Below are 27,060 nucleotides of genomic sequence, written 5' to 3'. Positions count from 1 at the left end.
GCATCACTTCTCATTAAGTGTAAAGAGGTGGCATTAACTCAGCACGGGTGTCTGTGTGTAAACTATTTAATAGGGAGGTTTAAAAGCAAAAGCAAAGCTAAGTGGGAGTCCAGGAACTCAGCCTGAGTTTATGGAGCAGGAAAAGAAAGATTCTAGTGTGTTTGAATTCCTGCATCTCATCCAGTTCCAGGTTTTAGAGATGCTGTCTAAAATATACTAGCAACAGTCAGAGATGTAACAGAATCCACTACTTACATGGCTCACCGTGGCAGGGGGACATGGTCCAGGTGCCATCTTTAGACGGGTGCGACAGGAAGTGGCTCTACCTGCCAACTCTCAGGCAGCACAGCAGATAATTAGGAGCAATTACAGGGGCTGTATTTAAGGTAACTAATTGCCTGCACCTGTGAGTTGGCAGAGACACTCCTGTCACCCCCAAGATGGCACCTAGACCACGCCCCCCCCCCCCTTTCCGACACTCTCACTTTACAGCAAAACAGCAAAAATGCAGAGAAAACGGAAATAGTTAATGCCTATCAGTATACATTATATTGGTAAAAAAAAAGAAATAAAAAGAAACAAATAAATATTGCACTTTGATTCATACGTAGACATGCTTGCAGTGTTGTCAGATCAGATAGTATCATGTATTCTCTATTTCATCTATGTAACTTAATATAGGATGGCCAGTTTCACTATAGTGAGGGAGGGTGACATCATCCCTGTATACAGCCATGCAGAGAGCAAGATTAACGGCACATCACCTAGTGCAGTGGTTCTCAACCTTTTCAGGCCGCGAAGCGACCCCCCAAAATTCCTAATAATTTGATGACCAGCGAACCGGTAGGCAGCGGTTCCGGTAGGAGACACAAGGAGACTAGACAAGACAAGGCAAAACATCAATATTTGTTTTTTTTTACATTTATTTAGTCCTTATGCCAATTGATTCCTCCCCACACACATTTCTGTGTTGTCACTGCTGTTGTATCCTACTGACTCACCAACCAGTGAGGAGCCCCCACCGGGAGGACGTAGAGCCTTCATCCTACTCCTCCCGCCCAACACTCCCCGCTGACAGGTGCTTTCTACTTTACCACTGCGCCATGCACCCAACAGCAATGTTATGTTTAAGATAACGCAGCTGTGAATTATACAAGGCAAGGTGATGCAGAACTTGACACAGCTTATTAACACCTCTATTTCTGTCCAACTGCCACCATTACCCTAATTAGGCTCCTCGAATTAAACCAGCCTTTATATATTATTGGCAGGTGAACGTACTGTCCTGGTTGGCATTATTGTTATCACTTGGCATAATATTGGCTTCCGATAATGAGAACGTTCTCGGGCAGGAGGTCGGGTCCGATGGAGCTCAAAGTCTTTTTTCTCCCCCTCGTTCTCTCCCTATGAAATATTAACCTAACGTCCTTGCCAATAAGCTTGATGAATGTCTACAGCAAGTTGGCATGGCGACCGGCGAATGCGCACACTGCTGCTACTAACCAGGCTGATATCGACATCACCTCTGGCAGTGCAATTATACCACACTGGAAACCGTGATCAAAACTGACATGAAATCAAGAAAGTCAGATTTTTTTTCAGCTCTTCAGGGATGATTCTCACATTACACTGACTGGCCGAGTCAGTGAGTGAGAATATTTTTTGTGCATCTGTTACCTCGGACGACGTTTCTACGTTTGGTTTTATGAAGTTAGTTTGCAGGGTTTGTTCCTCTAGTTTTGTGCTTTCACTCAAACCTACTATATAGGGCATAGCAGTGGTGGCCATTTTGTGGTGACACCGATAGAAAACCCATAAATTTTCATAGAGATTTCAGAAAATATTTATATCAATGATTTTAAGCCTGGAACCAAGCTATCCAGGATCCTGCTGAATCATGACCATAAACATTTGATTCTGTATCAAAAATATTTGAATATTGAATTATATAATAATATTACATTTAATAAATATATTTGTTTTCACCTGGATGGCTTGGTTCCAGGCTTAAAATAATTAATTAATAATTAATATTAATAGTTTCGGAAATCTCTATGGGAAAAAATAATGTGTGGCACCACAAAATGGCCGCCACTTCTATGCCCTATACTCTGTATACAACACTGTGGAAAAAACAACAATCCTTTTGTTTTTCTGTTGAAGCCTAAAAATCTGTGTGACTCCATGGAAAATTAAACTGCTAAACAAGACCGAATGCTTTTTTAATTGTTTGTGTTTGGTTGACATTATCCATCGTATCAAAGACACAATTCCAACATGAAATTTGAATGATTGTAGGAGAAACTGTCCACGCATTGCAACCAACTTCCAGCATCACATCTCAGCAAAGCTACACATTCCACAAAGATGATGACGAACACAAAAACCCTAAAACAAAACACAAAATATAGGTTTCATGATGAAAGAAAAAACGAAAAACATTCAACTGATAAAATATCACGTCCCACATCCTTTGATGTTGATCCAAGCCAATTATTTTCCTCATTAAGCTTATATCAGGTAACGATTTACTGAAAATAATCCATCATTTATTATAGGATTCGTGGTTTTCTAATTAGCTGGATCTCATTTGAAAACAAGAAATGTCCGCCTTTAACCCAATTAAGACCTGAGGCAGATTCTACAAAATGTCTTCTAAATCCTAACAGTTTTCTGAAAAAGTTATGTTGCTATATCAGTGGTGCTCAAACTTTTTCAGGTCAAGGACCAAAATTGGCCGCGGACGGTCGGACCCCCATCTGAAAATATTTTGTTCCAGGGATCGAGCAAAGACTTGAGTTCAAAATGTTCCCTTTAAAAATACATACTCAAAGATTTGCACAAATGTTCACAATGTTTCAAAAATAGCAGATCTACAAGCTCATAGCGTGGCACGTGGCTGCTACAGTATATAAATAGGCTACTGTAGCTAAAATCTCAAATGACACAGATGCTTTCCCGGTTTTAATGGGTTAAGCACCAACATTCAGTCTGATTCTCTTACCTCTCGTCTCAGTTCGCTTCAAGTTGTCTTTGATAAAAAAATTAACTCTAAGGCTAAATGTAGAAATCTCAAGATCAAGGGTTGCGGTTCCTCTCTGCAGAGAACGACAGTTCTCATTTAACTTGTCTAATCGTAGCGCTGAGTAAACAGTAAACACCATTAGCGGCCAAAGCAACAACAAACAGGCCAACAATCTTAAAAGGGAATCGAATTGATTTTCCGAGGAATAGGCCGTTATCCTGCAGTTTAAAGGATCCATTAGAAGGCCACAACATCGGCAAGTTAAAGCTCTTACACTGACGCGTTGCATCGCACAATTAGGGGTGTCAATCATTTTCCCATTTGTTATGAACTCAAAGCACAGCTAAAAGACATCAAAGAGACAAGAGAAGCAATAGGGGGGCGGGCAAGAATGAGACAGTAGGGGGGATAGAAAAGAGCGAGCGTGCGAGTGTGCGTGTGCATGATCAGTATGCACAGGGTTAGCCCGGAGGATATTTGACAGTAAGGTTATAACATAACTTTTGATGCTTTTTTCAAAACCCCTTAGTCACTCTTGGGAGACAGGTTATCCATCAATATATCAATATATATATTAGGGATGCACCGAATGGAAAATTCTTGTCCGAAACGGAATACCGATTATAGGAAACACTAGTTGGCCGAAAACTGAATGGCCAAAAATTATTATATATTATATATATATAAATAATTTATAGAATTGTTTAAAACATTATTTTGTACCATTTGCTGTCATGGCTGTGCCTCTGTTGTAGAGCTACATGATTATGGCAAAACTTATGATCACTATGGGTCCATTTTGAGATCAGTTATTTAAAACATATATTTATTTATTGTGTATTTACCTTCCTACCCTTTGAATTGTTGTTTGATTTTATATTATTGTTATCCGCACTGTTGAGGAAGTTTGAAGTAGGCCTATAATAATTTCACTGCTTGCAGTATAATGCTGCTACCAGCCTGCATTTGAGTCAATAAACATATTGAACCTTAAACCTGGGCTTGAACCTTGAAAGAGAGCTGTAGCTTCATGGATAAGAAACAATTTTTTTTTTTGTTTATTCAATTGATTACTATGAATGATTACCAGAGGAAACAGATAAACCTAGATAAACAATGTCTGTTTGATCACTTAACCCTCCTGCAGTGTTCGCTGCACCCCCTCCCCCCGCCCCCATATTGCAGTGTTACCGGTCCTGTTTTAACTGCTCTTAAAATAACACAAAACACATAAATCACCATTTTCTTCAACCAGTGGTCAACAGAAGTCTCTCCAGTGATTATAGAAGAACAAAAACGGAAAATTATTATTGTAAATAAAAATTCAAAATGGAGACCATAATCGGTACATAGAACATGAACAGTCGTCCGTCCGTCCGTGCGTGCGTGCGTGTGCATGCGTGTATGTGTGTGTGATCTCCTGGATGACATAATATACATAATACATAATATAGTCTGTCCCATTCATTTCCTATGGCGGTAATTTTTGACCAGGAACACAAGGGTGTAACAAAGAAAATGAATACACTTTTTTTTATTACTTTTCTACAGTAACGTAATTTTGTTTTTCTTTGAGGACTTGGCGGGCCGGATTAAGATGGTCAAAGGGCCGGGTCCGGCCCCCGGGCCGTATGTTGCCCATGTGTGATTTTGTGACAAGCTCTTGTTAATACTTTTCATTGGTTAAATATTTATAAAACACACACACACACACACACACACACACACACACACACACACACACACACACACACACACACACACACACACACACACACAAAATGGGTGGAGAGTGGTTGGTCCTAACCTCGCATCACCAGTCTTTCCACCTCGGAGGAAAGCCTGGTCTCTGTTACTAAAGACCCATATGATCCGGTCTAGGCCACGCCTACTGAAAAAAAGAAAGAAAAATGAATCCTCTTTTCGGATTGTGCCCATCCGGTTTTGCGGTGCTGCTTTGTTTTGGTTCCCCAATCCCTATTTAAATGGAATAGAATTTCCCCGTGGGATAATACAGACGCTAACTAGTCTCCGGATAGTGCACGCACATTTACATTTAAAAAATAAGCTAAACTATGCCGCATCAAGGATTTTATTAGGACGGACCTATTTTGAGGTGAGACGTCTTTCCGGTTCTGCCCATCCGGCCACTTTTTATTTTTTTAACTTCCGCTCCCGACCGGATCATATACCCGAAAAGGAATGGTGCCCAGGCTAGGTTGGTCCTGGTTATGTAAGCACAGTTCTGTCCAGTATTGATCTGGGAGAGTTTAGTCAGGCAGCGGAGCAGAGGACTGGGTCAAGTCACTAGTGTTCTACTGACCTCAGAGTCGAGACCATAAAATGTCAGACACCAAACGGTAAAACCGGGCCGCAAATGTCGACCACCATCAAAATGGACCGAAGGAGATGAACTAGGCATACTTGGGTTTTTTAAAAGAGAGATGTCGTCCAACAGCCTTTCAGCTGCAGCGTCACAGGAGGAACAGCCAGAGATCTACCAGCAAGCCATGCTGAAGCAGCCTGTGATAAAGTTACACAGAATAGGTGTGTACTGTTTTTATGTCCCTGTACACTTTTCTTTCGTCTTCAATAGAAACCAGATGTACAGAAATGTGGAGTGAGTGAGAAAGAGAGACAGAGAGACAGCCAGCCAGCCTGTCTGTCTGTCTGTCGGGCGGCCATACTGTAGCTGAGTGGTTAGTGAGCGGAGAGAGGGTGGGGGATTTTAGTGTGTGTTTGAGGAGCATAGATTTGGTCCGAAGTTATAAGATCCTAATTTCATGCATTTTAATCACAACTGGCTGCAAGAAGAATCAGTCATCAGGCAGGCCAGGAATCAGCCTAAATGTTGCAACGGCCAATCTGTGCCTGGCAGTTGCTGCTACCCTCTTAAATTAAGAACATTATCAGGTGGTAATACAATGGAGAAGTATTCTATTCTCTCTCTGTAAGTGTATTTCAGGCTGCTGCTGCTAAACTCCGCCCCCTACACACACACTCATGGTGCCGAAGCAGAGAGTAGAACTGCCCAGCCCTGGTCTCAAAGTGAAGTTGTTAACGTGTTAAAATGTCTTGGATAGACCACTGGATAGCTCCATAAAGAACCTCTCACTCAGCTATACAGCTCCGAGATGAGGTTCTATGTCGTTACCTTCCAGAATCGGGTGAACGTCCGCCAAGGCTCCGCTGTTTACCCTTTTGTATATGTTGTATCCCAAAACTAATGGTAGATTCCAAGCCGCACGGATGTTTAAAGTTTGGAACGGAGCATAATATTTTAGGTCCGAAGCGAAACTACCCGTTTAAATCGCTTATTTAGTCAGTCTGTGGCCATGTTTCCCATTGTAGCCAAACCGGGAGCAGTACTGGCAGCGGACGTAGGGGGGTTTTCCGGGTTGAATGGGAAACATGGCCACAGACTGACTAAATAAGCGATTTAAACGGGTAGTTTCGCTTCGGACCTAAAATATTATGCTCCGTTCCAAACTTTAAACATCCGTGCGGCTTGGAATCTACCATTAGTTTTGGGATACAACATATACAAAAGGGTAAACAGCGGAGCCTTGGCGGACGTTCACCCGATTCTGGAAGGTAACGACATAGAACCTCATCTCGGAGCTGTATAGCGGAGTGAGAGGTTCTTTATGGAGCTAACCACTGGAATAATAACTGTTCATCATGCATCTCAAATATAGGTCTACAGTACTACTAACCGCTGTTGTCATCTCAAATTGACCAGCCAAATTAAAAACCACGTCTTGCTCCACCTTCCTTGGATTAGAGCAGAGTGATCTCTCAGTGGATGCGTTTTCAACACAAATGCGCATATTATTGCCAGTCAGCTACTGTATGTAACGTTAGCAGGTTAAAGGGATAGTTCACCCCCAAAATTACGTTTTTTCTATCGATTACACAGCCCATGGAGACTTGAATTCATGGCGATATTTTAGTTTTTGTCGCATTCCTAAACCAATAATTTGATGACCGGCGCCTGGCGGTGGCTCTGGTACTGGAGACATTAGCATCTTTCCGCTGGTCATCATATTATTGGCTTGCAAAAAATCTGCATGAATTCAAGGCTTCATGGGGTGTGTAATTGATAGAAAATAAGATTTTTGGGGGGTGAACTATCCCTTTAACAATGGCTTGTTGAGCCTGTATGTGCATTTGACCACATAGGCAATCAACATCACTAATTAATGGCAGCTGTAAACGTCTGTGTCGTGTGTGTGTGTGTGTGTGTGTGTGTGTGTGTGTGTGTGTGTGTGTGTGTGTGTGTGTGTGTGTGTCTGAATGTTTTCTGTAGCCTCCTAGATATCAAGGAATTCCCTGTAGAGCAGGGGTCTTCAACAGGGGGTCCTCAGAGTTACTACAGGGGGGTCTCCAAATCTTTGTGTGATAGGACCCTTTTCTTTTATTTACATGAACTACTTGAACCCTAATATCCCTATATTCTGAGGGAAACTTTAGAAGAGGTAGTGTAGAGGGAAAAAGAGCAGACCAAGTACAGAGCCTAGGGTCAAGTTTACTAAGTACTGAGAGTTTTAAATGTCTGATAGATACACTGATCACAGTGCGGTCAAACAAGTCTATGAAGCTATCTATGGAAAGGTTTCATCTGCAACACAAATTGTATACAATATAATTATGTAGTGGGGGTCCCTGCTTCATCTCTCCCTCAGCTAAGGGGTCCTTGACCTGAAACACGTTGAAGACCCTAGCTGCTGTAGAGAGTAGACCCTCCCTCTCCCTCAGGCTAAACTTAAAGTGACTTCTAAATTCCACTTCTCCCCAAAAGGACAACTTTATTTTCCACCCTGAATGACAAGCCTAATATTATTGTTGAATTTTGGCTATTTGCAATAACTGCAAGTCAATGTTCATAGGCATTGTCATTTGTCAGTATTTCTTTAGTTGGCAATAATTCAACTGTAAGCCAGTGTTTTGTCTTTTATTGCTACAAAATAAATGATAAAAAGAAATTCTACATGCATAAAAAAAAATAAAAAAAAAAGCCCTCCCACATGATCGGATCGGTGATCGGTATCGGCTTATCAGACTTAGGTGATCGTGATCGGCCCCAAAAAACCTGACCGGAGCATCTGTATAACACAGCTTGCATGTTAATTCAAAACATTTTATGTTTTTTTCTCTCTCCTCATTCTCCATCCCAGATGTCTTTCCTGCCCAACTCAAACGGTTCAGCCAGAGCAGTCATCTCAAAGCTCACCAGAGAATTCATACAGGAGAGAAGCCCTACACCTGTGACCAGTGTGGAACAAGGTTCAGCCATAAATGTATTCTCAAACGTCACCAGAGAATTCATACAGGAGAAAAGCCCTACCACTGTGACCAGTGTGGTAAACGGTTCAGCCATAGCAGTACTCTCAAAGATCACCAGAGAATTCATACAGGACAGAAGCCCTACCACTGTGACCAGTGTGGTAAACGGTTCAGCCATAGCAGTACTCTCAAAGATCACCAGAGAATTCATACAGGAGAAAAGCCCTACCACTGTGACCAGTGTGGGAAAACGTTCATTCAGAGCAATAATCTCAAAGCTCACCAGATAATTCATGGACAGAACCCCTACCACTGTGACCAGTGTGGAGCAAGTTTCAGCAGAAATGATTCTCTAAAAACTCACCAGAGAATTCATAGGGGACAGAAGCCCTACCACTGTGACCAGTGTGGGAAACAATTCAGCAGGAGCAGTGAGCTCAAAATGCACCAGAGAATTCATACAGGAGAGAAGCCCTACCACTGTGACCAGTGTGGAGCAAGTTTCAGCAGAAATGAGTATCTAAAGACTCACCAGAGAATTCATACAGGAGAGAAGCCCTACACCTGTGACCAGTGTGGGAAATGGTTCAAAACGAGAAGTGATCTCAAACATCACCAGAGAATTCATACAGGAGAGAAGCCCTACCTCTGTGACCAGTGTGGGAAATGGTTCAGCAGAAACTGTCTTCTCAAGCGTCACCAGAGAATTCATACAGGAGAGAAGCCCTATCACTGTGACCAGTGTGGGAAAACGTTCAGGCACAGCAGTCATCTCAAAGAGCACCAGATAATTCATACAGGAGAGAAGCCCTACCACTGTGACCAGTGTGGGAAAACGTTCAGGCACAGCAGTTATCTCAAACAGCACAAGAGAATTCATACAGGAGAAAAGCCCTACCACTGTTACCAGTGTGATAAATGGTTCAGCAGGAACAGTGATCTCAAAAGTCATGAGAGAACTCATGGAGGAGAGAAGACCTGATAGAACTTTCGTCACACACAGCCTTACGGTTCTCCTCAATTGACTGGGGTCAAGGGGCTATCTTCTGCGCTTTATATCTTATGCCCATATGACACCAAGTACAGGGTGACCAGTTCTAACCCAAGCCCACTTAGCCCATATATAGCCCATATGGAACCCACTTTTGTGACACCAATTCTAACCCATGCCCACTTAGCCCGTACATAGCCCATATGGGTCCCACTTTTGTGATACCAGTTCTAACCCATGCCCACTTAGCCCATATGAGACCCAGACATGGGTGACCAGTTCTAACCCATGCCCACTTAGCCCACATATAGCCCATATGAGACCCAGACATGGTTGACCAGTTCAAACCCATGCCCACTTAGCCCACACATAGCCCATATGGAACCCACTTTTGTGATACCAGTTCTAACCCATGCCCACTTAGCCCTTATGGGACCCACACATGGGTGACCAGTTCTAACCCATGCCCACTTAACCCACATATAGCCCATATGAGACCCAGAAAAGGGTGACCAGTTCCAACCCATGCCCACTTAGCGCACATATAGCCCATATGAGACCCAGACATGGGTGACCAGTTCTAACCCATGCCCACTTAGCCCACATATAGCCCATATGAGACCCAGACATGTGTGATCAGTTCTAACCCATGCCCACTTAACCCTTATGGGACCCAGACATGGGTGACCAGTTCTAACCCATGCCCACTTAACCCATATGGGACCCAGACATGGGTGACCACCAGTTCTAACCCATGCCCACTTAGCCCACACATAAACCATCTGGGACCCAGACGTGGGTGACCAGTTCTAACCCATGCCCACCTAGCCCACACATAACCCATATAGAACCCACCAAACTTGCCCAGTTCAAGCCTGCGCCCACTTAGCCCATATAGAACCTATATGGAACCCACTACAATTGCCCAGTTCAAGCCCATGCCCACTTGGTACCCATGTAGCCCACATGTACTGGCTCCGCCGCCTGAAGAAGCTCGGAGTAGGACATCGCATCCTCAGGCTGTATTACAACAGTTCTGTTGAAGGCATCCTAACAGGCTGTGTCACGGCCTGGTACGGGAACTGCACTGCCCGAGAAAAGATCAGCCTACAGCGAGTAGTGCGATCGGCAGAGCGAATAATGGGAGGCGAGCTCCCAGCGCTCCAGGAACTGTACAAAAAGAGGTGCGTGGTCAAAGCCAAGCGCATCATCAAGGACAAGCACCACCCAAGTCACAAACTGTTCAAACCCCTACAACGACCGCGACCGGGCAAGGGGCTCTACCGCAGTATCAAGAGTTCCACCACCAGGTTCTGGTGCACTTTTAATCCGGCTGCTGTCAGAATGCTGAATGAGGCATAAGCCTTGTTCGGCAGCCTGACAACAGGCGGTACTGTCCAGCTGGTCGCAGACTTTTCTGGCTCTTCCTGAACACACCTGTGGATTATGCCAGGGACAAATGACTTGGACTTAGCTCCCCCTCGGACACACCTGTGGACTACACCAGGTACAAATGACTTTTTGTTGCACTCCCTCATGGAGCTACTTGCGGATTATACTAGGGTCAGTCCACCCTAGGTGGACACGCACTGACCTTTTGCACCTTAAAGGAGAGATCCGGACATTTTAAGTGTTATCTTTGATGTGTCGTTAGTCACTCACCGACGTAGAAAGTGGCGTTGAGTTTTTCCAGCGATTCCCCTGTCGTCATTTTTTCGACCCCCTCCGTTGGCATAATGGGAGCGCGTGCATGAGTGAAATTCGTCTATTATAACCGATGCAAAGTTATTTTTTTCTCTACTACTGCTCATTGTAGAGTCTCATGATACTCAAACATGCACTGAAAGTCCATGAGAAGCTAACAAAAAAATAACTTTGCATCGGTTATAATAGACGAATTTCACTCATGCACGCGCTCCCATTATGCCAACGGAGGGGGTCGAAAAAATGACAACAGGGGAATCGCTGGAAAAACTCAACGCCACTTTCTACGTCGGTGAGTGACTAACGACACATCAAAGATAACACTTAAAATGTCCGGATCTCTCCTTTAATCCCATGTATAATGCACTGACTTTTTTGTCTTTTTTTATTGTGCTCTTTTTTTTCTCTAAGCACCTTAACGTCCATAAGTATATCATGCACAGTATAAGTATATCATGCACAGTATACATACATTGCTGCTATGCTCAGGCACCTTAGTTTTTTATTATCTCAGGTACTTTGTAAATATGTAGATAACTTGTCTGGCCTTCTGTTGTTCTCTTGTTTTGATCTCCTTCCCACTTGCCCCCCACCCCTCTTCTTCTACCCCCCCCCCCCTCTTCTTTCTATGGAATCTAACGTTGCGATGGGAACGATGTACAAAAACAAATTTCACCCACTTTTTTACCTTGTAAACCTGTGATGTGACAATAAACCTGATTCTGATGTGCCCCATATAGAGCGTGCCAAAAATCCTGAAGGGGGCGTCAACAAGTGTCTTTTGGTAGCTGCGGACATCTTTGAGGGGTAAAAACCAGGTTGACTTAACATTGCCCAATGCCACGCCCAATGCCTCGCCCCCGCAGGCTGATTTGCCCCTTCTGCTGGTGACGACACGTTGGCACGCTTAATAGGTCCCAGGTGGACATGTTGGCTGGGTAGATTTATTTATTTACTATTTTGTAGTAATAAAAGACAATATGTCTCAATATGTGCATGCCATACAGCTGAATTATTGCATATTAAAGAAATATGAATTAAAAACATTTCTACAAATATTGAATAGCATAAAAAAGGCAACATAAGGTCGGCAGTTGCATTATTGCACATAGATAGCCAAATGCATTAACTGTTAGGCCTGCCATTCCTCACTTAATGTGAGAAGTCACTTTCAGTTTCATTTTAGCAACATGCACGCACGCACACACACGCGTTTGCAGCTGGTGTTAATTATCTTGCTTTGCAGGCTCTTAACTAGCGCTGGTTAACCTACTAATGTTACAACCTCTGACATGTGTGGATTTTAGTTTGTTAACTCAAGATGACAACAGCAAAGCTTGGGGAAAAGTTAGTATTCCTTCCTTCCTTCTTGAGTTGAGATGGTGCCGTGGTGTGTGTGAGGGGGGAGGGGGTGCGGGGAGTAATGCAGCTGCTAATGGTGCCTCTCTCAACTGAGAGAGGCACCATGTGTACTCCTCCATTCAGTGGTGCGTTACCGAAAGAGACTCAGCTGCTGTATACTTCTTCCTACAACAACAGTGTTTTACCAATCGGATAGTGCTGTTTGTATGTCTTGTAAACATTCAGTAAGATGTATTCGTCATTAAAATCATTTCAGCCGAAAACCGAATATGCATTTTTCGGACGAATTACATTTGGTGGCCGAATATTCGGTGCATCCCTTATATATATTCTCTTGAACCATTGAAATAAATAGATATTGATCAGCTGCGACTCACTAAGTAGTAGTTGTCAATAGGCTTCAGACATACAGTATGTGTGAGTACTGTTGTACTCACTAGTTCACCATGTGAGTACTTTAGTACGTTTGATAATATATTATTTTATTTTTTTAATATTATAAAAAATGTCTGACACATACATACACACACATATACCCGTAACTAATCATTTATATATATATATATATATATATATATATATATATATATATATATATATATATATATATATATATATATATATATATATATATATATATATATATATATAAATGATTAGTTATGGGTTTAAAGGAGCCTCTTTGTAAGTCAATGAGGAGCATATTTTAAATGATCAATTTCTAGTCAATGGAGAAATTATTTATTTCTTGTCCACCTTTGGAGTTACATCATGGCAAGGTAACTACAACCCAAACCTCTACCAAAGTGGTCTTGCAAATGTGGGGTTATTTATTGCGTGTCTCGTCCCGTCCCGTCCCCCCCGCTCATCCCGTCACGGCCCCCTGTCGCGGTCAACCCCCCCGTCCCGTCCCGTCCCGTCCCGTCCCCCGTCCCGTCCCGTCCCGTTCCGTCCCGTTGTGCCCCCCGTCGCAGTACACCCCCCGTCCCGTCCCGTCCCGTCCCGTCCCGTTCCCGTTCGTCCCGTTGCCCGTCCGTCTCAAACACACACACACACACACACACACACACACACACACACACACACACACACACACACACACACACACACTGTGTGTGCTTGCAATACTTTGCCATGCTTTCTCCCTGGATCTATTTATTGCGGTCGCGTTTCCTTTCTTGCTTAAATACATTTTACTTCCTTGTATGATTTCATGAGCTGCTGCAGTGCTGCTATTCAGCCACAGAGAAGAACGCTGCTCTGGTTTTGGACTCCGTGATTGGTCAAGTTCAAGGAATCTGCGCTCGAGTTCATGGTCTTTTATAGAAATACGTCGCTGGCGAATCCCCGCCCATTCAGCCTGGCTTCATTATCCTGGCTGGACACAGCCTGTCTTGACATAGCCTAGCTCGACAAAGTTGCTCCTTTTCAGCCTGGCTTGGCGTCTGAGGAACGGAATAAACGAGGCTTTTCGGACCCGACTTTGTCAAGCCTGGATTTGGCTTAAGGCCAGGCTTTTTTAATTCACCTTTTGAGGAACAGGCCGGACAGTTTTTAAGTTGCTTGATTCAATATTTAGATATTTAAGATTAATTTTATCAGACACGCCCCCTTCCTACAATCCCATTGTAACTTCAAACTCCATTTTAAACATGTTAAATTAATCGGAAACACCCGTCCTTGGTTCTGGTGACTGATATTGTCCTTCTAATACGCGAGGAGACCGTGTTTTTTCAATTACTTTTTTCATTTCTTTTGAATATTTTTTGGGGGAAATGAAAACAATAAAATACAAAAAATTATGATGATAACAATAATGAAAACAAAAATCGAAAAACACGGCCCCCTCACGTATTAGGAGGGCAGGATGAGTCACCAGAACCAAGGACGGGTGTTTTGGATGTTAACATGTTAAAAAAGAGTTTGAAGTTATAATGGGTTTGTATAGGAAGGGGGAGTGTCTGATAAAATTAATATCAAATATCTAAATACTAAATCAAGCAACTTAAAAACTGTCTGGGGGACTTACAAAAGCCTGAGTAGACAATAAGATGACCCAAATTTTGTTTTAAAGTGAAAAAGTGAAATTAGCTTTAGATTGTTTGAGTTGTATGGCTACCCAACAGCATTGCTCCCAAATACATTTTACTACTATATAGCTTTAATACAGTTTTTGCTGCAGCATTTTTTCATATTGTTGGTATTTCAACTTTGACTTAAAACCACTGACAAAATACTATAGTAAAGTAACATTTATTCAAGCCCCTGGATATACTGTATATACTGTGACCAATGACCATTGACATCTTATTTCTTGATATTATAATACCATCCACATAATAACCAAAAACACTTACATAAGACATTGATTGTCGCTTCACTTTCTGTGGTGAAGGTGCTGAACTGAGCAGTACATGTCACTTTGGTTTTATGCAGTTTATAGGATGCTTTTGCTTTCAGTTCCTCAGAGTACAGCCAATGCCCGCTAACTTCCTTCTTGGAACTTCTCAAGACAGAGTGTTCAGGAGAGGGACTGAGGCTCCATTTGAGGGATGGAGGTGATGTAGGGCAGGAGTGCTTTATGCTACAACCGGCCTGGAAGATTTCGCCATCCACCATTTCCTTTGGCATAGATAGGACAGGAGCTCTTTTCCCTACAGGTTAGAATCAAGCAATAGCATGATGATGGATCCACCATTTTGAAATCAAAATTACACATAAAAAGTATCCTTATCCTTCTTATATAGAAGCTGACCAACAACTAGTCAGTTCTGACTCTAGTGACAGTGTTGCTCCTGTTATCTGGCAAAAGGTGAGTGGCACAGTAGGCATCCATCCTCAACAGTCCTGTGCAAGTCCCGTAGAACCCAGTGTGATTCATAAAGTGGGATATTGCTCTAGTCTGCAGGCCAGTGCTTACTACTGCTCTCTGTTTATGTGTATGTACGTACGTACAGGAAGCTGTGTGTGGCTGTGTGTCTGTGTATATTTCAATGTGGTACACAAATATTAGCGGCCAACAAAAGCTTAAAATGAATTGTATTTGAGCCTATACATACTCACCCAAAACAATGATTTTGAGATATTGAGATCTTTTTCGGTCTGGTTCGCTCATTGCATAAATGTTAATGTTGTTGTCAGCTCTTCTTATGTCGTTTATCCTCAGGGTGCAGTCTCCCGCTGAGGAATCGCCAAGCACCGATGTGCGTCCTCTGAACTGTTCAATCACACTGGCAGGATCATGTCCATCATACACTTTATACCAATGCATGGAACCATACTGGTACCATATGACCCGTTGATGGGGCTGAGTGTGACAGGGCACCTCAGCACAGGTCCCCTCATACGCAACCACTTTGTCTGGCACGTAAAAGTTTCCTGACCATACACCTGACATGATGGTGAAGAACCCTTGTGGTGGTGAGAGAAGGAGGCGATAGATTGTGAATAGACAAACAGATGATTAGTCACAGTATCTATTGTTAGGAGTGAGAATACAAGCCACAAGCAAAATGAGCAATGCCGAATTAGCTAGGCCTATAAGTACGTATACATCAAGTGTTCCTGTTCTGACTGTTGCCTGTGTGACTATCATCATTATGTTCTGCCTTTCACTAATAGCACCAATAGTGCAACTGAGATGCATGAACATCTCATAAAGATGACATTGTAAATATTATTAGAAATGTTAGCTTTTCAATTTATAGACAAAGCCTAATTAATTTATGCATTGTTGCATAAAGGGTCACTCACCAACAATAAATGATTTTCAAGCTAACATGCATGCGTTAACTAAATCAGTTGTTTTAGGTGATTAATACCGTTTAGCAACAAATTATGAATTAGGTTTAAGGCAGGAAGATGGTTTCTTATTTTACCAGTAAAGAGGCTGAGCAGTCCAGTCAGCAGTGGAGTATCCATGAGGAAAGCTGATAACATTGCAGTGATCAGTTACAGTCAAGTAATAGACATCAGCTTGTAGTCAGGGGATATTAGCAGAAAGATTTCCAATCTTGGAATAAATTCCATACCAAAAACAATCTTCACCAATGTGTTTGTAAAGGTGTCTAGTAACACATCTCACAAAGACTGAAATTCAGTTTCCCTAGGAGAATTTTTGACAGCTGCTGAAAGTTGGGGTACCCACCATTAATTAATAATAATTTTTAATTCTGTTTTAAGTAGCATGTGAGGGGTCAAACTACAGTGTTTTTATGATTCTGAATCCATTGCAAGCATTTGTTTTGCACCAAAACCACTCCTTGGGCTACAAACAGCCCAATCTCAATGGGCTTTTTACACAAAAAGTATATCTGGACAAGGATGGCTATGGCCGTTTTTAGCCCAAGGAGTGGTTTTGCTGCAAAACAAATGCTTGCAACGGATTCAGAATCATAAAAACACCCTAGTTTGACCCCTCACATGCTACTTAAAACAGAATTAAAATTTGTTTTTTTTGCCCTGCATGGAAATGCAGGGAAATGGTGGGTACCCCAACTTTCAGCAGCTGTCAAAAATTCTCCTAGGGAAACTGAATTTCAGTCTTTGTGAGATGTGTTACTAGACACCTTTACAAACACATTGGTGAAGATTTTTTTTGGTAAGGAATTTATTCCAAGATTGGAAATCTTTCTGCTAATATCCCCTGACTATTGGCACACATTATTCTTCCCAACCTTGGAATGTAACCAGCATAGTGCAATGATATAACCAAGCCATATAGCTACCGTACAGGACTTTTTAGTATTTTGTGTGTTTTCTGTGTTTTTTAGTGCTGTAGCATTTCTATGGGTTTTATGTCAAATAAATCTATGATTTCCGAATAAACCGATGACAGAGAAAATGTATATTCTGATGGCTCATATTTGAAGCAAAGCTATCAAATATAAGTCCACTAATGTAAGTAATGTAAGTAAATGTTGCCAAGGACATTATTATTATTATTCAGATTAAATATTAATAAAAAAAACAAAGATTAAACATGTTTATCAATATATTCTGGGTGGCAGAAAATACCTTTCCTTTTCTAAACTTTTGAACCATGAAAATGTAACGTTTTGGCAAGGAATTAACTTGAATTTATGTTATGAATAACAAGTTCAATCGGTAGTCTAGTGCACAGTTGATGAGAACAAGGTTGCTATACTTGAAAGGCAATTCATGACACATTACTATGATATCAAGTATCAACAATCAAACCAAAATCACGTCAAAGGAATCTAACATCAGTATAGGCACATTCACACTTCAGCATTTCACAGAAAGGCATTGAAATTTCCAAAACTCCCTTCACTTTTCTATGACCATAATTATGAATAAGATGGCTTACCTGGTCAGAGGTTGTTACACACTGCTATGTTATGGTACTAAACCTACCCCCTCTCTTCTATTCACTCTCAAACAGGAAATTGTTGAGATGATCCAAAGCAATCATCCTTAACGACAAGCAAGCCTTTATAACCGATGTTATACGGCGCTGTAGTAAACATAACATACAAGAGCAGCAATTGGATAAAATGAATGAATAAATAAATACATAAATAAAAATACAAGACCCAATCTCAAAATTACAAAGCTTGTGCCTTTATATTTTATACATAAAATATGTATAAAAGGGGGGGGGCTTATAACTTATGAAAGCTTCTTAAATCTCAAGACAGAAGTTTATTTTGACCAATCTTCTCTTATGAGGGTCCCTGGCACTTTTTTTCAAATGGGGGTCCATGGCCAAATACATACAAATTTGGGCGTCCATCTACTGCAGTACACTATCCCTCCAGTTCTTGAATCATGAAAACTGAGAACAATGACAGGGTGACATTCTTGTCATTTGCTTGTTTCTGTTGCAGAGGCAAAAACATGTTATCTTTCATCTCTGACAGACTTTATGACAGTTTATCAGTTGCTGCACATTCACATCTAATCTGGATTAAAGGTTGATCTCATGCAGTCCATAAATTTTTCTGAACAATGCCACAGCCAAAGTATACAATGTGCACCTCCTACTGTTGACAAATAAGAGAGAATCTATACAATTGTTTAAGTATTTGTACTTGGGTAAAAGACAATACATTATACTATAGGATACCACGATTTCACAGTATGAAATTATGGAAACTCTTTGCATAATGCATGTTGTCGGCTATCCTACTATTTAAATGCAGGAGTGGAAGGAGCATATGCACTCTCTCTTAATGTTTGAGAGAGAGGAAGTGAGAGAGGGGAAGGCAGGGTGAGTGAGTGTGACCATAACCACTATTTTCTGGAATTCTATTAACTTTTTACACATTTGTTGACTTTCTTTATTCATGCTTTTCACTACCATTGAAATGCCTGAAATTATATAAAATTATATATGATTTATACCTGAGTAGTTACATTTATATTCTTAGGATGAGAAGAAACGGATGGAGGACTCGAAACATCAAAGGGGCCACAGCTGGGGTCCAGGCTGGTCGGGGGATGGCCTCAATAAACAGTTAAAACGTTTTTTTTTTTTATATAATTTTTATCCCTCGATTTTGTAACCCTTTTTTCACCCGGTGCCAATTTGCTAAGTGATCCTGGGCACTACACTCCCCCACCAGCCTAGGGAGGCCAGGGCCGAGCTCATGCCTCCTTCAATGCATGAGAGCCAACTGACCTTCTTGTCACCTGACAGGGGGGAGTTTCCCTGGTTGGACGTAGCACGTGGAAGGAACACGTTATTCCAACCAGTTCCCTTCCCCTCCATCAGGCGCCCCGGCTGACCAGGGGGAGGCAGTATAGTGACCAGGATTACTGCATGTTTTTGTGAGAGTATTAACTACCCTAGGAGACACGGGGAGAACATGCAAACTCCACACAGAGTAGGCCCTTTCGCCAACCCCACCTAGGGTATGGGCTCTGGTGACGCGGAGGAGAAGACACACCCCCAGCGCGCACAGAGTCCCCGGCGGGAATCGAACCCAGGACCTTCTAGCTGTGAGGCGACAGCGCTACCGACTGTCGCCTCACAGGTATAATTTTAATGTAGAGAAATAAACATGCACACAGACTTGTTCACGCTTGACACAATTTTAAGAACAGCAGTGTTTAATTTATTTTAAATACTATTCCATTCACAGCACTTGAACGTTATACTGTAATTTGCATGTACAGTAGGGTTACATCTGTTTGTAAACTGAAAGTACAGTAAAATGCAGTGGTGGGAAAAGTACTCAAATTGTTTTACTTAAGTAAAAGTAAAAAAGTATTTTCTATTTCTATGAGTTGTATTATGATTTACACCTCTATGAAATGGTCTAGCCCATCCTAATGACAAAATCATTGATTATTATAATATTATTATTAAGAATTGGACACAAATTGCAAAATGCAATCATGAATTCACAACAATTATATAGTTTCCATTGACTGATTTGAAAAGTATTTAATTTTTTATATTATGGCCTGCTGGTTGCAAGAAATGTTACACTGAGACAAGCTGAGGACAGACAGACACATAGAATGCAATAAGTTCCTGGCAGAGATTAATGTCATTTTGGCATTTTTGACATTGGTTTGGGAACTTCATGCAATGCTGGGGTAACTGAAATGGTTTCTCAATGGAGGGTATTTCCAATGTAGTGCAACAGCTTGACAGTGATTTACTTCTGCATCATAAGAGCTATTATGGTTCATTCACCCATGACATTTTATTATACGTTTTTTTGACTTCTGATCGATATCATGTACCAGTTTCTCTCCTTTGTTAAAAAAAACAATATGAATACAATATACTGGACTTTAATGTTTTTTTAAAAGCTGTCACAACAAACCATAACACAAATACCTTTACATTCTACCTATTTTCTGTTTCACACTGTTCATAAATAACACTCAAAATATTAATAAATTAATACAGATAGCAAGAGGGATATTAGAAACATTACTAAACTCAGACAGGAAAACATTAGGTGGCAGAACATCATACAGAGGGAGGTTAACTTGGGAGCAATACATTACTGAGAATGTTTTTGGCTCTCAAATATTTCATATCTCAATATAGAGAGTAGAGAAAATGGTCAGGAAAGTGAAAATAAACGCCAAATGTGTAAGGTTGAATATCATTGATGTCGGGCAAAATCTCCATATTTCATCTTTTTGCAATTTTTGCAATTATTGAAACATGTAGAGAAAAAAAAGTCTGTCTGTGCATTTTATAAATATTTAACCAATGAAAAGTATTGACAAGAGCTTGTGTCTAAATAATAACTACATTGGATACATTGGAACACAGACTTTTTTTTATTATTTTTTTAATATCCTGAACTGTAATTATTGGACATACAAGGTTTCCACCCGACAGTGATGATATGAACACACAGCAAGATGAGCTGGGGTGGTGACCTCTGACCTGAGCTAACCCAGGTCCCCAATGAGCCCTGGCTGCTGATACTCTTTCTGATGCAGCTCACTCACCGTGCTACCTCACTCAACCCCCGTAGATCAGTGGTTCTCAACCTTTTATGGATCAGGGCCCACCTGAAAATATTGAAAATAATTCACAGCCCACCCATCAGACCACTTAACACCGTGTTAAAGGAGGAGTTCACCCAAAAAATGACTTATTTTCTATCAATTGCACACCCTATGAAGCCTTGAATCCATGGATTCTTTTTTGTTTTTGTCGCATTCCTAAGCTAATAATTTGATTCCCGTCTCCTACCGGCTAATGTATCCGGTAGGAGACACTAAGTAGATTATTTGTGTCTCCTACCGGAAATACACACGGTCATCAAATTATTGTCTTAGGAATGCCACAAAAACTAAAATAAATCCATGAAATCAAGGCTTCATGTGGTGTGTAATTGATAGAAAATAAGTAATTTTTTGGGTGAACTCCTCCTTTAAGTGGTCAGATGGGCCGTGTGCATTTTCAGAGCATGTTTATTTTAATGATTAAATCAATTTATATATATAACGAAGTATACTTTAAGTTCTTATTTATTGGTATCACTTTTTAATATTAATGTTATATTATATCATTAGTGTTTAGTGTTTTGCCAATTATTTGGGGGCCCACTTGCAATACCTTTGCGGCCCACCAGTGGGCCCCGGCCCACAGGTTGAGAACCACTGCCATAGACGAGTAGTTCTGCCTACAATGTCCCTGTTGGGCCTCTACTGACAGGTGAATACTAAACCTGTAAGTATATTTCCTACAGCTCTGGAAGCCCAGTATCTTCTGTTTCAGTTATTACCCCGTTTCCATCTCCCTGAATTATAGCGATGGCCTGTTCATCGACTTGAACCCTTTGATCATTCACGTCACTCCCCTGCCCAGAAGCGGTGTCTGCAAGCATCTCTTCCATCTCAGCTTCTGCTCCGCTACATCCTCCAGAGTTGAGACGGAGCTCTGCATATTCGGCCGTCTTGGAAGCCAGTCCTCTGATCTCCCCTTCCTCACACTGGCCCAATGACCTCGCCCGCAATTCAGCAAAGTCCACACTGGCGTAATGGAGAGTGTCTCCATCATCTCCTCCACCATGGAGAGTGTCTCCATCATCTCCTCCACCATGGAGAGTGGCTCCATCGTCTCCTCCACCATGGAGAGTGTCTCCATCATCTCCTCCACCATGGAGAGTCTCTCCATCGTCTCCTCCACCATGGAGAGTCTCTCCATCGTCTCCTCCACCATCGAGAGTGGCTCCACCATGGAGAGTGGCTCCATCATCTCCTCCACCATGGAGAGTGTCTCCATCATCTCTTCCACCATGGAGAGTGGCTCCATCGTCTCCTCCACCATCGAGAGTGGCTCCATCATCTCTTCCACCATGGAGAGTGGCTCCATCGTCTCCTCCACCATCGAGAGTGGCTCCACCATCTCCTCCACCATGGAGAGTGGCTCCATCATCTCCTCCAACATGGAGAGTGTCTCCATCGTCTCCTCCACCATCGAGAGTGGCTCCACCATGGAGAGTGGCTCCATCATCTCTTCCACCATGGAGAGTGGCTCCATCATCTCCTCCACCATGGAGAGTGTCTCCATCATCTCCTCCATCCGCCATCAGCATGGCTTTATTGGCATAAATAGCCTCCTCTGCCTAAAGGACACAAAAAGAGCATTTTAACTGTCTAGTGATGGAGAACTTCACTGCAATATTGGATTGTGCAGTCAGTCATGCACATGTACTGTATATGACCAAAACATTTACAGTAAAAGCAATTTCTGTTCTACTCACTGGGTCATTAAAAAAGCATTCGGTGTTGAATTCATAAACTGCAGTGTAAGTTAAGTACAAGTAATGCTGTTAGAGGAGCACCCCTTAGAGCAGATGGTATGTGTAAACTTTATCAATTTCCTAAGCTGTTTATAAAAACAAAACAAAAAAAACATTTTATCATTTAAACTTATACATTCTGAACTTAATGTGTGTCAAACCTTTTTTGTTGCTGCTTGCCTTAAATGCTTGTGTTTGTATGTAGAAGTTTGAACGTACAATACCAAGCACATTACCTCAATAGTAACCAAAGGCTCTGATGTCTCTTTCAGGCCTATCTTAGGAGACAGGCGACCTCTCTTTTTCCTGAGACCAAAGCAAAATGTTGTTCTTGAATACCAGGAAACAGCCAATTATTATAAATGCAATATCATTTTTCATGAAGTTCATATTCAAAGTGAGTGTAAGGTGTCAAACACCTGCAAATGATCTCCATAACGACACAGAGGAGCATCATACCCACAGCTCCCACAGCAGAGCCAATCAACAGAGAGGTGGTATGGACGCCTGCAAGGTCACAATTAAATATTACACAATTTCTGGAAGACAGAAGATGCATTAAAATATATATATATATCTTTTTATTATGATACCTGCTTGAGTCTCAATGGAGGACATGTTGAAAGTGAAACTATCAAATCCAATTGTGTTGGTACTGAGGCAGACTAAAGTGGGCATCTCTTCGTCTACGACTTCCCGCAAAGTGACGAGGCTTCTCAGAACAGTGCTGCTCAGGAACAAATCTTTAATGGTGATGTCGTCAGAACCATTGACTGATTCTCCAGCTAATTCCCACTGCAGTGAGGGAGGCGGGTTACCGTGGCTCTCGCATGAACATCTGATTTTGGACAAAATCCTGATGCAGCCGGAGGAGGTCAGGATCACAGGAGCAACTGCAAATATATCATGTATGTGTTATAGTTGCGAAGCAAAGGCCAAAACAACACTGGAAATCAAATTGAGCCAATCTAAATCAAGGTATATCTCTTACATGTTACATCAATACTAATGGGCTCTGAGTCGTGAGCTCCATGGATGTTCTGAGCTTGGCAGTAGTACTCGTCACTGGAAAGCTTGGTGACATTGAAGGTGACATCCTTCTCAAAACCAATGGCCTCCTTCTCTGCTCCCTCCACTCTGTACCAGGTGTAGTTCTCCACTGCTGGGTTGGCTTTACTGCTGCAAGTCAGTGTTACAGAGCTACCCTCCGGTACTGGACCAGAGGGACTCACTGACACTGATGTGTTCTTGGGAGAATCTGGAAAAAGAACTCTTTGTCAGACGAAAGTGATCACTTACGGATATAGTATAGTATTTTAATTGCCAAGAGGCACCTGAGTATATTATAAAATACTGGATGACAGTAAAACAATTTAGGAACATGTAATCTTTAAGCTAACAGTTGATGTACAGTATGAGTGGTATTGAATTTAGAGTGAAATGTCTATTCAGTTGATGGTACAATGTTTCCATTATGGGCATCTGGAAACGACATCTTGACAGCCAAACACCCCCCCATGGCAAAAGAGAACAAACATCTACACACAATCTTCACACTGGCAAGCATGTAGACATACAGTACAACAGACCTCAGTGATGATGAGAGATTGACTAGACAAGATTTGAGGTTGTCAGGACAATGACTTTCTTGTCAACGGCCCAGACACTATAGTGTGTAGCCCATGACTGACTTATTGGCCCCAAACCATGTGTGGCATGCCACATGCAGCTGTACGTGTACATGAGTAATTGTCGCCTCAAAACATTTAGAGCCATATTCAGTGACAGTGCGTACTGGAAATGTACAGTTTTTGTTGGTGTGATGTGTGAGTAATGCAGGTCAGTGGTATTATTGTTAAACAAACTTACGGTAAATATCAAGTTCCACTGGCATTGATATATCCTCCCCGTGGTCGTTTCTTGCTTCACAGTAGTAGTTTCCACTGTGGCTCGGATCGGCACCGTCTAAAGTAAAGGTCTGTCCATGTCCATATTCTACCATGTCCTTGCTGTCTCCGTCAACTCTGTACCAGGTGTAGTTGGTCACAGCCGGGTTGGCTTTACTGCTGCATGTCAGAGTCACGGTGCTTCCCTCTGGTACTGAAGTAAATGGACTGACTGACACTGAGGTGTCCTTGGGCGCAACTTGGAGACAATGGAGACACAAACTCATATTGTTAAATGACCGTGTAGTAGTAATTTTCTTGTTCTTTTCCTTTCTTTGGCTGACATCACAATGATCAATTGAACTTTAATCACAATAACTTACATTGCACATCTATCTGAATGACTGAGGAATTTTGGGTCCCATATTTGTTTTTGGCTTCACAGTAGAACTGGCTGTTGTGTTCTGAGACCTTGATTGAAAGCATCCTCCTGAAACCCACTGATGTCACCTGATCTCCGTCAACTCCGTACCAGGTGTAGCTCTCCACTGCTGGGTTGGCATTGCTGCTGCAGGTGAGAGTCACAGTCCTGCCCTCCAGTACTGGACCAGTGTGGCTGACTGATGTGTTATTAGGAGGATCTGGAAGAAATGTTTGAAACTGTCGAATGTTCTTGTATGTGGCATAACGCAGTGCAAGCAACTTTAGCATAAAATACAATATGTGAAACATAAAACATAATATACCAAACATATACTTACAAAGAATATTAATGGTCAAACTTCTTTCAAGTGAGAGGTCACTGTTGCCGGACGGCCGTTTGTAGAGAGCAGTGCAGGAGAGCTTCTGTCCATGATGGAGGTGAGAAGCAACGAAGGTCAGACTAGAGGTCATGAATTGGCTATGGACTTTCTCCTCAATGTCACCGAGGCCGGTGGTCCACGTCAGAGTTGGGGGAAGAATGGGACAGGGGACTGCAGCCGTACATGTCAAACTCACTGAGGTCCCTTCTTCCACCTCCACCCTGGATGGTGTTATGGTCGGTCTGGGCAGAGTATCTAAAGAGCAAAGATGGGACATTTGCTAGATCAAACAGGTTAGCCCATTGGCATAGGTTGGGGTAGGGTCCGGAACAATAGGGATATGTGATATTATTGAATTGTCCCTACCAAACTATTGAATTGTCCCTACCAAAATGTTTACCAGCCTCAAACTATTTTTGTCTATCAATATTTATCTATATCTATAATATAATTTTATTATCTTAACCCAAATTTCTGCCTCTCACAAAAATAAAATGCTACAGCAAAAACACTGGCTACCATCCAGTAGCAAGGGGCAGGACCATTTCAGTCTGAGGAGAGGATGATCACGTCTGTATCCCCAAAATAGCCAAAAACCAACATGTTGACATGGAAATCATTTAGCAAATTAGCAATTCTGAACATCATGCATCATTTTATCAGGAAAATCTGGCACCAATAGCAGGGCAGAAACAGGAGGATATCAAGTGGGGGATTTGCACTTAAATTCTTTTGGCACATACTGTATAGGAGACAACTCTCCACATCTAAGCAACCACATAGCCACTTGCCATACTAAACACATAATAATACTACACTGCTCAAGCTGTAACAGTTGCAAATGTATAGCTGTGTGTGTGGCCCTACCAATGTTAAAACCAAACTTACGCCCTATAGGGTTAGCCAAGAGGACAAAACTAAAAAGAGGGGAAGAAACAAAAATAAACATCAGAAACCTTTTACGTTAATGCTGACACTTGCTCCATAGCTGAACTTCAGAGCGTTATCACATTCAAGTCTGAAGAAATAATCGGAGTAATGGTATGGAACGTTGTTGAAGATGGTGGTGCAGTCCTTCTGAAGCAAATTCCCTGTCAGGTTGCCCTGAAAGGTGTTTGAGATTGCATTTGCACCGGTGAGACTGGAATCAAACACTCGCGTTCGCCTCCAGCCTCTTCTCCATATAGCTTTACAAGAAGAATCCAGGTAGGAATCCCATCCAGGGCCAAGGAGAAAATTACAGGGGATGATCACACAGGAACCACTCAGTGCTTCTATACTGTGAGGCATGAAGGCTACCCAGTCTTGGCATAAAATACCTGGGAAGCATAATAAAACATAATTATATTCATATATAAAAGATAAATAAATAATCAAACTATTAAAATGTGGTATATCACACCTTGAAGTAGACAGGATATGAGGATGACTCGAAGAGGTGCAGTCATGTCTCTCTGTAAGAAAAATGTTTTTTTTTTATAGAAAATTTGTATAAAAAATATATAGAAAATAGTGACGACATAAGATACAAACCAAAATGCAGTTCGCCTAGTTCAGTCTATATTATCAGAATGCCATGGTTTTAACTCTTACCTCAAAACCAAGAATGAAGTTCAGAGTAATCCACTTTCGTCGACTAGGAGCTAATTCTGTAACAAAACCGATGTTTCCTCTATCCCTCCCGTCTACTCACTCTTTCTCCTTTAGATACTCAGTCTAATTTCAAATGTGTTCTGAATCAGATTTATCCCAGTTGTTT

At 41.8% G+C, this 27,060-nt stretch overlaps 1 protein-coding gene across 3 annotated transcripts; it reads left to right on the top strand.

The window, feature by feature from the left end:
• The first annotated feature begins 5,302 nt into the window (after window positions 1-5,302).
• Window positions 5,303-16,558, top strand: LOC308084715 (uncharacterized protein). Of its 3 annotated transcripts, none has more exons than XR_013933106.1 (3): window positions 5,303-5,572; window positions 8,203-10,809; window positions 15,535-16,558. XR_013933106.1 is itself a non-coding variant. In XM_080427546.1 (2 exons), exons 1-2 carry the CDS (start codon window positions 5,470-5,472, stop codon window positions 9,291-9,293), a joined length of 1,194 nt encoding a protein of 397 aa, XP_080283672.1. In that variant the 5' UTR covers window positions 5,303-5,469; the 3' UTR covers window positions 9,294-11,097. The 3 variants fall into 3 exon arrangements, 1 of the variants encoding a protein (XP_080283672.1); XR_013933107.1 differs by lacking the exon at window positions 15,535-16,558 and adding an exon at window positions 11,747-11,807; XM_080427546.1 differs by lacking the exon at window positions 15,535-16,558 and having other exon boundaries at window positions 8,203-11,097.
• The last annotated feature ends 10,502 nt before the right edge of the window (window positions 16,559-27,060 follow it).

Source organism: Gymnoscopelus braueri (genome assembly GCF_963280865.1).
Source record: "Gymnoscopelus braueri genome assembly, chromosome: 4".
Classification (NCBI taxonomy): domain Eukaryota; kingdom Metazoa; phylum Chordata; class Actinopteri; order Myctophiformes; family Myctophidae; genus Gymnoscopelus; species Gymnoscopelus braueri.
Note: the sequence above shows the minus strand (reverse complement) of the source record. Positions and strands in the feature narration are given on the sequence as shown.